General features: G+C 36.2%; 1 protein-coding gene across 1 annotated transcript; it reads right to left on the bottom strand.

Annotated features, from left to right (window-relative positions):
* Positions 1-1,248: 1,248 nt before the first annotated feature.
* Positions 1,249-5,823, bottom strand: LOC127851535 (para-nitrobenzyl esterase-like). Its single transcript, XM_052385357.1, has 5 exons — positions 4,998-5,823; positions 3,831-3,914; positions 2,772-3,012; positions 2,093-2,164; positions 1,249-1,893 (listed from the first exon to the last, which is right to left on the bottom strand). Exons 1-5 carry the CDS (start codon positions 5,622-5,624, stop codon positions 1,295-1,297), a joined length of 1,623 nt encoding a protein of 540 aa, XP_052241317.1. The 5' UTR covers positions 5,625-5,823; the 3' UTR covers positions 1,249-1,294.
* Positions 5,824-12,678: the final 6,855 nt, after the last annotated feature.

The following is a 12,678-nucleotide window of genomic DNA, read 5'->3' as shown; positions in this document are numbered from 1 at the left end:
TTTGCGGGGCGGGTATGAACTTAAATTTTCCCTCCATGAAACCGATAGACTAATTAGTAATTATCAGGTGATAAAAATACATGAATATGTCTACATAAATGATTAATCTTTCGGTTTTAAAAGTGTTGTAACAGGTAAAATAAGTTGTTGTTTTTTCTACTGTTAAAAATATATTCTGCAAAAAAAAATCATGTTTGAAACATCATTTTATATAATTTAAATACCTGACACATGGTATCGATAAAACAAATCAAATGATTTTCAACTAGGCATAAATAAGAATTCAGTTCGAGACCATATTATGTGTGTTGCACGTTAACACCATTTCATGTTATCATTTGAGTACTTTAATCTTTGATTTGCAATTATGTATGTAAATATAATGTTACATATATGTGTATGAAGTATTAATAATTGGCTTAGCGTGTGGCGCGGCATGGCATAAAACCATTATAATTCTCCTTTACTTTGCTCTGATCAATGTGTGAGCTGTCATCTATTCAGTGCCAATAATTGTGAATGTAACGGTTTGTCCATGCCTATTAATTCATCGATTAGGTAAAAATAAAAAATACCGGTACACATTAATAAGTACGAAATATTACGATGTTTAATTTTTCCATTAGTAAGTATCAGTCTAGTGACTTGTGTTACAAGATAAAGCAAAACAAGAAAGATTAATTATCATGCAATTGTTGACTAGCGAAATATTCCTTTTACAATTTACAACAAAGCACGTTAAATATACATGTATTTATAATAACTTTAAACGAAATGACGTCGACAGCGATGACTAAAATGGTATTATTTTTATGATTTTATATATCACTCTGTCAGTTGGTCCATTAGTCTTACCAAATAAAATGTTATAACTGTGTGGAACGAACTACTCCCATATTTCTCAAGCGATTAAAAGGAAACATACAATATGTCAACACCATGAAGTGTAGAAGTGCAAGATAGTGGTCTCATGCCAAACTGTTTACACATTCTTAGTTATTTTCCTTGAATAAAGCTAACTAAGCGGTGCGGGTGTATAAGTTACGTTGGTGACAGCTAAAAGGTATTATAAGTTGATATTATTTAATTGCTCTTGTTATTTTATCTCTCGGCTTTGTAGTGTTTTAAACTGTATTGTTTGTAACAAATGTGAGTGAAAACATAGCGTTAATGTGTTATCTAAAAAGTAAACGTACCGGTATTTATTAAACGAAATACCGTTTGAACTTTTTTAGTCCGCTGTTATAATTTAGTTTTTATCCATTTATTAAAATACGTCAAGCTACAACTAAATCTAATTGATCCAACCATAGCTGAAAAATCCATTTTGGAGCCAGAATTCGCACTGCGCAGGATTGTAGCCTGAAGATGTTGTAGTCACGTGGGACAGCAACGCTGTCGCTTCCGGGTACGGCCGCCAGGCGCTAAATGGTCGACCTTTCTTCACAAATGACATCACTTCCTGCTGGACATTCCGTTGCCAGGCAAGGTCATCCATGGTCGGATTAGTGATATAATCAGGAATGAATCCAAAGTAGGCGAAAACGTCCCACATATGGAACGAGTATCGTGCCGGAAACGGAATTCCAACCGGGTGTACCGGAACTGACGGCGATGACGTTACAACGTACCGATAGACCGGTGACGTAAACGTCGCCGCGGCGTAAAAGGACATGACGTCATTCGGACAGTTTGCCCGGATGTCACTCGCCATGCTGGTCAATTGAAATTCCGGCGTGGATTGATTCACTGGATACATTTTAAGTGCCGTCGATAAAGTCAGCGGCCCGAACGTTCCGATGGTAGCGTTAATGTGGCTGACGTACAGGTCCCAGGTCCACGTGCTGATTGACATGTCGCTAGGGTTGTAATCCACCTCGTTTGCACACGACCCTTCAATACAGAGCGCAATATATTCCAATGTATCGACGAAGATATTTATGGTCGAGGACCATTTCAATGTTACTTAGTAGCTGATGTTAAGATTGGAGATAAAATATTACAAACTTGACAGTTTTGGCTCGTGTTTTTATTTTAATTTTTTCCATTTCAAATAATAAACTAGAATGCATCCTTGTTATTCGGCTCTTACCAATCAACAAAGGGACGTCAACCATATTGCCTTTTCTCCAAACCTCAAACGGGGCATCCGGAATTACCAAGCCTGAAGACAAGAATAGTTCAAGCTTATCAATTGTTAAAATAATAAGTAAATGCAAAGAAATCTTTAGAAAAGCATTTATGTAGTAGGAAAACATAGTTTTCATAGCAAGTCACAGCACTCCAACAATATAGCTTTTGAATTAAACAAATGTTAAACCTTAAGATTGTATAAAGTTAAACATGTTAATATATTTCACATTTTGTGAATCAATGTTAGCCATATTTCTAAATAATAATTAAACTCAGATCAACATAACGATTATACAAACAAAACATTTCGTTGTTATCGAAACTACTTATTTCGCAGTTGAACATTGATGGTCGTGTCCGCTTTGAGGAACGCTCGATATAGCAGTTAAAATAGTCGAGTATATGTGCGTGTATTACCACCAAGAGAAAAGAAGAGAAACTAATGTAAAAAAAAAATATCCACCACGAGAAGACGAGAAGACGAACATCTGTATCCCTACCTCAAAGGTCAATGGTGAAACGTTGAACGTGGCAATAAGACATCTTGTCCTGACTAAATTTGTAATTCTTCGTTCAATTATATTATACTCTGTAACAAATCCGGTTGTATGTGAAATTCAACCGATCTTTATTCTTACCATCTACCACAGCGATAGCTCCATCAAAATATCCTTTAGTTGGCAAGTCGGCTTGGTCCACCATAGCCCAGAATGGGTACATGTTCCACGGCACCGCGCGCGTCACATCCGCTGACGTCAGATTGTAGAGACACGTGATGTCACTTATGCCACACCCGGCGTTCCGAACAAATGCGAGGTTATCTATGTAAGCATCATTTGCGGTTTTGTTGTACACGGCAGAGGCCGAGAGAAGCCACGCCTGTTGAATTTAGAGACTTGTTGAACATCCCAAAACAGCCTACGCCTACTAATAATCAAGAGTACAAACCCTCGTTTAAAATAAACATTTTATTAAAATGTGTTCAATGCAAAAGCTGACTTTTAAAGGGACCTTTTAACAAATCTTGGCATGTATTGAAGTATTTCATTAAATGCTTTAAATTGATAAATTTAAAAATTTGATATAAATAGCTGCAGTAAAAAAAAGAATAAAATTAAATAAATAAAAACAGTAATCTTCAACTGGGCTCGAGACACTGACCATTTGAGTTAAAGTCTTGCACTTACACCACTTGGCCATCCGTGCTCATACAGAAGGTGGTGTATTTTATACTGTTATGTAAGCAATCCTCGTAGTGACACAAAAAGTAACAATAACAACCGAACTCTCCAAATTATTCATTCGTTTTGCGTTTGAAACGCTTTAAAATTGTCAGATTTGTAAATCGTCAAAAGATGCATAGAATGGATATTTTAGAGCATGGTTATTGTTTAGTATTACTGTTTACTCGCAAATATCATAACTGCAACGAAAATTTGCGAGTCTGAAATAAAAAAAATAAATTGTGTAAATTTACCAAATCGTGAAAAGGTCCCTTTAAAACAATTTGAAACACTTAGAAAAGGAACTCATATCTGACCTTCGATCGTTTTCATGTAACTATAATATTATGTATTTAATATATTGAACGTACTATAATTACCGGTATTTTCTAGTGTGGGACAGGCCTTGGTATCGAGGCGTCACATAGACACGAATTAGTTACTACCAAATAGCAGACTAAAACTTTCACCTGCCTTGTGAAACAGTCCCTTGCACATTGGAGACGATAGTAAGGCTACTATAGCAGTCCCTCCTGAACTCTGACCAAACACTGTCACCTAAATCGATAAACAAATTACATTTTATAAACATCGTATAGTCATCTATGAAGGCAATTCAGAAGATGGTGGCCTATTTATATAACCATCCACACAACAAAGTTGTTAGGGGAATATTGGTTCAAGGCTGTCGGTCAGACTGTCCGTACGTACGTATGTTTCTTTTCATTCCGTGACAAGACATGACAACTATAAGCGGTATCAACTTGAAAGATAGGTCTAATTTGGGGAAGTACAGTGCTTAAGAGAAATAATTGTTCCCTCCATATGTTAAGAACTATTGCACTTTGTTCTTATCTTAATTATATCCAGGGCATATCTCGAAAAATAAAACCAAATAGGAAGGAGGAACAATATCAGCTGCCAAAGCGGTTTTGGTGTAATTTGAGGCCCGACAATGGCAGTTCTTTTTAAAGTGAGACTGCACGATTTTGTCAAATACTCATGAATTTATACAAAATTTGTAAAAAAAAACTTAGTTATAGTATCCATATATTTCAATATAAATTAAAATAAAAGTTAAGAAGAACATTTGTCGAAAAAATACGAAATAAGCCAGATATTTAATTCTGAAATCGAAAATGTCTGTACAGTCGAATTCGCCAGCATGTATATCATGCATGTACGATGTGAATCTAAATTTAGTTTTAAAGTAGATTCGTTCATACGACACAACGACACAATTTTGTTTTACGGCTCATTTTAATTTCCTGCAACGATATATATTCATACGACACACGAACACTAACTCCGATCCTAATAAATAGACGAATGCTTCGGTTATTGTAGGAAAATATGTACGAAATATCTTTGTCACAATCGGCTCGGGGCGTTAATTTGTCTTTGCTGCATTTTATGAAATTCGTCTTCAATGTCTAATTTGTCTTGCCTTATTGTAACATATTTTTATCAATATATATTACAATTTAACACATATAACAATCATGCAGTCTCACTTTAATAACTACGCGAGATGAATTTAAATACATGTCGCTAGATATGGCATGGCTGGTTTGGATAATAACGATAACGATTGCAATTAAAACGATTTTGGCGATGGTAGTGCTGCCGAACAAAACATACCTGATTCGGGTCGCCCCCAAAGTTGCGAATGTTGGCCTGCACCCATCTAAGCACCTCGATCATGTCCATGAAGCCGTAGTTACCAGAAGTGTTGAGCGACGAGTGATCCGCGAGCACTTGCAGCGCCATGAAACCAAAGGCGTGCAGGCGATAGTTGAAACCCACGTACACCGTGTCGGTGTCGACCGCCAGCTTCTCCGTTGGACTGTATAGCGGCCAACTGCCGCTTGATATCTGCAGACTTCCGCCGTGTATCCACACCATCACAGGTTTGGACGCGTTTGTGTCGAGTGACGGCGTTAGAACGTTGAGGTACAAGCAATCCTCGCTGCCTATCAATGTCGTGTGATCATCTGGGTTGATCTGAAAACACGTGTTGCCGTAACTTTTGGCCGGAAATATCCCTCGCCAACAGTTTCCTGTTTTGGGACTGAGAGGTTCCGGTGGCTGCCATCGTCTACTTCCAGTCGGTGGAGAAGCGTATGGGATTCCTCGGAAGCTGTAGGCTTCATCTTTCTGGAAACCTGACACGCTTCCGCATTCAGTCCGTACGGTGACGTCACTTATGACGTCGTAGACAGCGAAGCCAAAAAGCATAGACGAGAAAGTGAACCAAAATAGCACCATTATTTTACTGATTATGTTTAACGATTATTAACACACAGAACACACGGGACTTTTAACACCCGCAATAAGATCGAACACTCCATAAGTTAAATGACCCCAATAGCATGAATACACAGATAAATGACAGTCATCACAATGTTCTGAAACTTCTCAAAGCAACGAATAGATAAGAGGCCACGTTCCAATGCACTCTTATGCTGTCTGACGAAGTTAATTGGCTAATATCATGTTATTTATATCGTCGTGCTATTATTTCTGACACCATTTTCAAACGAACAAGACATTACATACACAGGTGTATCATCGTTCTCACGAAAAGGATTAGTCTGTTCATATGCCAACGATTTCATCTTATTGTAACATAAAACTTTACTAATGACTTATGCATAATTACATTGGTGTACGTCCCGACTATGTTTGTGTGAACGTTTTAAATAAATCTACATACAGTATACGGTATAAACCGTTTAAATATTTACCCATTTACACACGCGCGAACGCGCACATTCAAAATTGATGGCGTTTTATTGATTTTAATCAAATCGAACAAGAAAAAGATCTAAATATCGAGTTTCCTGTCTTATAAACCACCATATGACCTCTAGTTAGGCTAATCAGGTACGACACTTTTCGCATAACTTTATTTTCGTTTAGAACAGGCTTCTTTTAAACTAAAAACTCCATAAAAGTGTCGTCTTTAATAGCGTGTACGAACTACAAAGGCTTATCTGGGACGGCATTTTGCGCACATGCATTAAGCACAGTTTTCCCAGCACGCGACTCTATCTCATGCGAACGACGTGTTAAAATGTAACATGTCGCGGCCGGGCGATCCAAACCGGAGTTCCAACGAGCCATGGGTGTAAGGCGGCTCACACCCCTGTAAAAGTGTTCAGTTTCGGAGACGAATACCTGAAATATACTTTATCGTCGAAGAACTATATGAGCATACATTATGAGAAAAAAATGTTCATGTTATCGTTATGAACGATGCTGGTCACGTCTGGAATCAAGGTGTAAACATCAACGTGTGTTACACGCATACAAACTTCACATGTTTCTGTGTATGTGTGTGTATTTTCGATGTTAATGCGGTACTTTCGCGCATGAAGCTGCACTAAAACTCCTGCCTTACGAGACTCACAAAAGTTGGAAGTACTTATGACTTATAGCTGCACTTTCAAGCTAACTCCAGTATGGTAACCATCAACCATAGTCACAAGCGCCGCGAACGATGATTGAACACTGGTCACTTTACTGGTCTTAGGTGAGAAGTGCGTGTATTCAACCACTGCGCCAACCGGACAGCCTGTTCAACTGTCAATGGTTTGTAAAGTATTTTTTATGATGTTAAATGTTGCAAGGTAGCGAAATATTTCGCTCATCCCCATTCCACTTTTTATTTTCATGAAGTCAGTTAGAAACCTCTTCTTAGAATACATTTTAGGAATTATTATTACTGTCGTGTTCTAAGATCTATTGGTGTTATCCCATGTATTAAAACTGTTCGGTTTTATTATTTTTATTTACGTTTTACGACGATTTATCAATAACTAACATTAGTGATATGAAACCATAACATTTGCGAAGGTGAAAATAGTAACAATATCGCGAGTCTTTATTTTGTTGTTTTGATTTTAAGGTCTATGAACCTGTTAACCATGTGGCTGGTTTAACTCGCAATTAAAGAGAGGCCAAAATTAATTAAATTAAAACATCGCTGTTGTGTTTTTTATTCTTTAAGTACGAATGATCAACCGTCTTGTTGTTTTAAATGTTGCAAAATTGTTAAATACGCGAGTGAATTATTAAAGGAAATTTTAATTTGCATACCGGGGGTAGTTAATGTTACACTGTTGTTTTTATTTAAATAGCTTTTATGTTTGCAGTGAGTTATTACATATTTCTATGTACTTAATTGTGTACGCATTAATGAATCAAAGTTTCTTTTTTTTTTGTTGATGTTATGTTTAAGCCCGTTTTTCCCAAATTTCATTAATATCGCCGATAGACGTGACTATTGTAAACTAACATTCTTATGCAGTTGACCCAGCCAAAGACCACACTGGATTGGATGATAAGAGGAAATAGTGGATGTCATGTGAGACAGAAATACAGTTACATACTGGTAAGTTCCCTATGCGCTATGTGACCGATCGGATCTTGTGAATGACGTCACTTCCTGTTGAACATTCCACAGCTAAAGCATATCTTCTAGAGTTGGCCTTGTTATATAATCAAAAATAACCACCAAATTCGCAAAAGCATCGAACGAGAGGAGTGCTTTTCTCATTAAGAAATTAAATCCCAACGGACGTATCGGATATGACGATGATGACCTTACAATGTAGCGTTATACTTGTGACGCTAACATGGAAGCGGCATAGTAAGCCATGACGTCACTCTAACAAAGTTGACTCTGATGTCACTCGCCATGTTGGTACTCCGGAGTTCCGCGGTTGACCGGGTACAGCATCAGCGCCTTGTTTAACGTCACTGGTCCAAACGCTCCGAATGTAACGCTAACGTGCCTGGTGCAATGCTTCCGTGACCACGTGCTGACTTACAGATCGAGCTTCAGCATCTCTACGTCGTTCACACACGACCCTGAGTAAATGCAAACAATCAAATTTCAAAATGTTATACAGCTAAAGTAATCAAGTGCACATGCTATATCAGTAGAGCATCTACGTTTTTGAATACTGATTTTCTTTATTTGCAAAATATTCGACTCACAAGCATTATTGTTCTAAAGAAGCCCATGCATATATTAATTATATGTTAAAGACATAACATGACGTTTGAAGGTTTCACATGCTGATAATTATGGATATTTTGTTATTAAAAACTAGCCCTCTACATCAACATTCGAAATATTTAAGCATATTTTTTTAACTTGTGTGGTGTTGGTATTGTTTATTGGTGTGTTGTTGTTGTTTTTGTAATTATATTTTCCGTTCTCTTTGAACATTATAAACCCCGCCAGCTTATACCTATCAAAAAGGGATATCAATCATGTTGCCTTTTCTGCAGGTTTCAAACAAGACTTCAGGAATTACCACCCCTAACAGACAAAGCAGTAGTTTTGAAGACTCCCGACACGTATCCAAACCATCATCGGATTCAAGTCTTTATGGTACCTCGCTACCTATAGATGCTAATTCTTATCCGTTGCATGGATAGAATTCAAAGCACCTGTTCCGTATATGTAAGCCAAAAAAGTATCCCGACAGAAGTATCCAGTGTTAAGACTGCTAAGTACCGGGGTGGGGCAATCGTCTACATCCGGTTGCAGGTGAAGCGTAAAAGATCCTCCGAGAGCTGTAACCGCCGTCTTTTCGGAATGTGGAAACTTTGCCACATTTTTTCTATACAATAACGTGACAAATTACGCCGTCAATAATGTTGACATAGGTATAACAATAAAACAGATAAGGTCAATTACCTTTTCTTTATTTCAATATAAGATAGACTGAATTGTGTTTTAAAAATAGTTTGCTGACATCCACCTACGCAAAGAGTAAGCATTCTCCAAAAATGATGGAGACATTAAAATCCTTTTCAGTCGGAGCAATTTCTTGAATTAATTTCCATTTTATTCACAATAATGTGTAATCATTGAGTACCCAAAACCCCATGAACAATGTACTACGTGTATGTGCATAAAACAATCATCGGCTTTTCCTTATTAAAGAGAACGAATACTGCCTGAGCCACTGATAGTTACTGGGTATTCTTACTGCACTGTACTATTGTTAAACACACGTTTATAAAGTTAACATTACAAGTCAATTTTTTTTATATGTTATCTGACAAACTGAACATGAATGACTTGTATATAATACGCTACAAATGCTGTTGCATACGTGTTACATGTTGTTAAATGATGCGTGAGCGTGAAATTTCTGAGTAAGATTCTGATACGTTTATCGGCCGCGCTCTGGGAAAACTGGGCTTAATGCACGTGCGTAAAGTGTCGTCCCAGATAAGTATGCGCAGTCGCACATTCTACTCAGGGATGACACTGCGCCTGAACTTTTCTTTCAGAAGAGGCTGTCTCTCAACAACAACAATCAATGAAAGCGGAAAGTGTCTACCTGATTAGCATGTGCGGACTGTGCAACGACTAATAAGGGATGACATTTTACGCACGTGCATTAAGCCCAGATTTCCATGACCGAGGCTCATAGGCACAGCGTTAATAACCCTAGAAGGCAAACAAGATACGGTAATTGATAAGTTGGACAGACTGAACTCGTACCAAAATTATTGATGATATATCAACACATGTAAAAGTATCATTAGTTTTTATATTAATTGCATGACTAATTAAAAGACTTTGTTCTCAATCATACATACACAAGAAGCGTTAAAGTTAACATCAACTTCTTTTGCGATATAATTGGTTGAAACTGAAACTAATGTGCTTTTTTCATATCGAATTTCAAAGTATAAACTGAATATAGCATAAAAAGTACTTTTATTTTAAATCCGGTTTATATCGGTATCTTGTAACTTAGACTACATGTGTGTTTGATTGGGGCAAAGTGGAAAAACTATTCATATACAGCGATGTATTTAAACGAACGTAAAAATCGTTCAATGCAATGTATATTGAAACGTTAAATACACCACAACTCGTATTCGTATATTTGTTCCGATATATTTTCAGTTTGTATTTCAGTAAGCAAACTTAATGTATGTTACAAATTGATATATTACGTGGGTTATATTAGCGTAATAGAGACTCGTGATATCAGCTGTAGCAAGTTTTTTTCAAATAATTAGTGTATCATATTCTCATTATTTGCATTAGAATTACGCGTATATACTTTATAGCATATTTTGAGGTCCGTGCCCATCCATTTTGGTCTGCCGGTATTTCATTTACGCAATCTCAATATTTATTCAACGCCGATTGTGTTTGTAATCTAAGCGGCTGTAGTCAACAAACGCTGAGAAAACAAAATTAAAAAATGCATTTGACTTTTTCGGATACACAGTACTAGACCTGCATTATTTTAAGCATACACTATTATAAGCGTGTTCTGTTTATACACTTGGAGACTTTTCTAACGCATCACTTAATCATATCAATATAGCTCCCTTATTTTTAAACGGATTGTGTTGAAATTTGGACCAATAATAATTCAACACATATCTGATAATTCCTGAAAATTTAATTGAAATTGAAAAAACAACAAAATCTGAAACTTAACAAATTAAAAACGTCACTTCTAAAGTCTAATTCGCCAACTCTTACAACGTAAAATAATAACAATGTGAAAAGTAAAACGCATAAACTTACACGTCTTAATAACTGATCGGCTTGCAACATGCCGATTGAGCCGTTGCGCTCCTGAATATGGATTTAGGATTTATTTCCAAATACATCAGGGCAGAAATGCCCATGAGTACACAAAAGTATACAAAAGATGTTCTACACATATCAAAGTCAAGGTCATAATAAAACATGCATATTGTTACACAATGTTATGAAGTACAATATATTCTCTATAAAAATACAGAGACATCTGGACAAGTGAAATGTTTTACAATCCGATAATATAGCATTTGTTATATAATACGTAGTACAGAATAATAAATGTACTGAGGAAAATATAACATAATGTAGATGTTTATTCAGGAACAGAGGCAATATGCCCATCATTCCGCATGTAACACGTGACAAAGAAATATATAACCGGTTAATGGTGAGATATGTTGCATCATGTTAGATATCAGTCAGATATATGCTGATACATCAGCATGTAGTTTTGATTGTGAAAATACAATAAAAGATAAATAGATAAATAAACGTTTGGAAGCAATGGAAGGAAAAAAATATGTATATATAATTAATATAACGTGTATTTGTCTTAGACCAGGGTTATTGGGTCATTTCGGAGAAAAATGTAAATTCTAGTCTAATGAAATGTAACTAGAGTTTATATATTAAAAAGTGTAAATTTAGATTTGAACGGTATATTTAGTATATATTTGAAACACAAAGGTGAGTTAACACACAATGGATATTAGATCTAGGTAGCCTTTTTTTTGGGGGGGGGGTTGAAATTGTATATTCCTTGTTAGAAAGCCAAAAATATAGAAAAACTCACGTAGGCATGCCATAGTGTTTGATTTCAGGTACACATATCTCAGTAATAAGTTTAAAAAAAAATGAAATTGCACATGTGCTTATTTGACTACATTATGTGCAAGCTAACGATAAAATCATTCATCCGTGACGATCGGACGCTCCAGCAAGTGGGGAAGGTAGCCTGCAAAATGCAAAGTGCGCGATCGCGCTGCTGAATATTCATACGAGCTATATTGTTTTGTAAATTAATTTTATGTTTTCCTTTTGTAAGAACCCACAAAAAATAACTAAATTAAAATAAAACTAGAATTATATCGCGTTTCACCATTTTCCACGAGCAAAAATATGGAACCACACCTACCCCACGTGCTAGAGTGTCCAATCGCCACGGATGAATGATTTTATTGTGAGCTTGCATAGAATGTAGTCAAATAATCATATGTAAAATTTTTAATCAATATCTTTACTCATAACTGAGATATTCAAGATTGAAAAGTGATGCGTTAGAAAAGTCCCCAAGTGTATTTAAAATTTAAGAATACAATATAGTTTGATAACAATGTGCACTAGCCGTGGGTAAATTGTGCCGACCCTAATCTGTGTTGTGTTCCATGTTGAGTTTTCGATCGTGTTTGCTTGTCGATCACTACACAAATATTACTAGAAAGTTTGCGATATTTTTTGTTTCATTCGATCATATTCGTTAAATTAACTTCTTATTAACAAAAAATTTCTAAGAAAGAATGTAAATGCATATTCTGATAATAGTAGGAAAACATATAACTAACGAACACAGAAATTGAGCCCTACTACCTATCCTTATTGTTTTGGCGATTTGAAATTTTAACGTGTTCAAAAAGATAGGCATGTATCTACCATATCAAATGATTAGTATAGTCTATCCTGCTTCCGGCGATTTCCGATTGCAGGGCGGAAACGACCGAGACTAGTAAT

The sequence above is a fragment of the Dreissena polymorpha genome, chromosome 11, assembly GCF_020536995.1.
Source record: "Dreissena polymorpha isolate Duluth1 chromosome 11, UMN_Dpol_1.0, whole genome shotgun sequence".
NCBI lineage: Eukaryota > Metazoa > Mollusca > Bivalvia > Myida > Dreissenidae > Dreissena > Dreissena polymorpha.
This window is presented reverse-complemented; position numbering and strand designations above follow the sequence as displayed.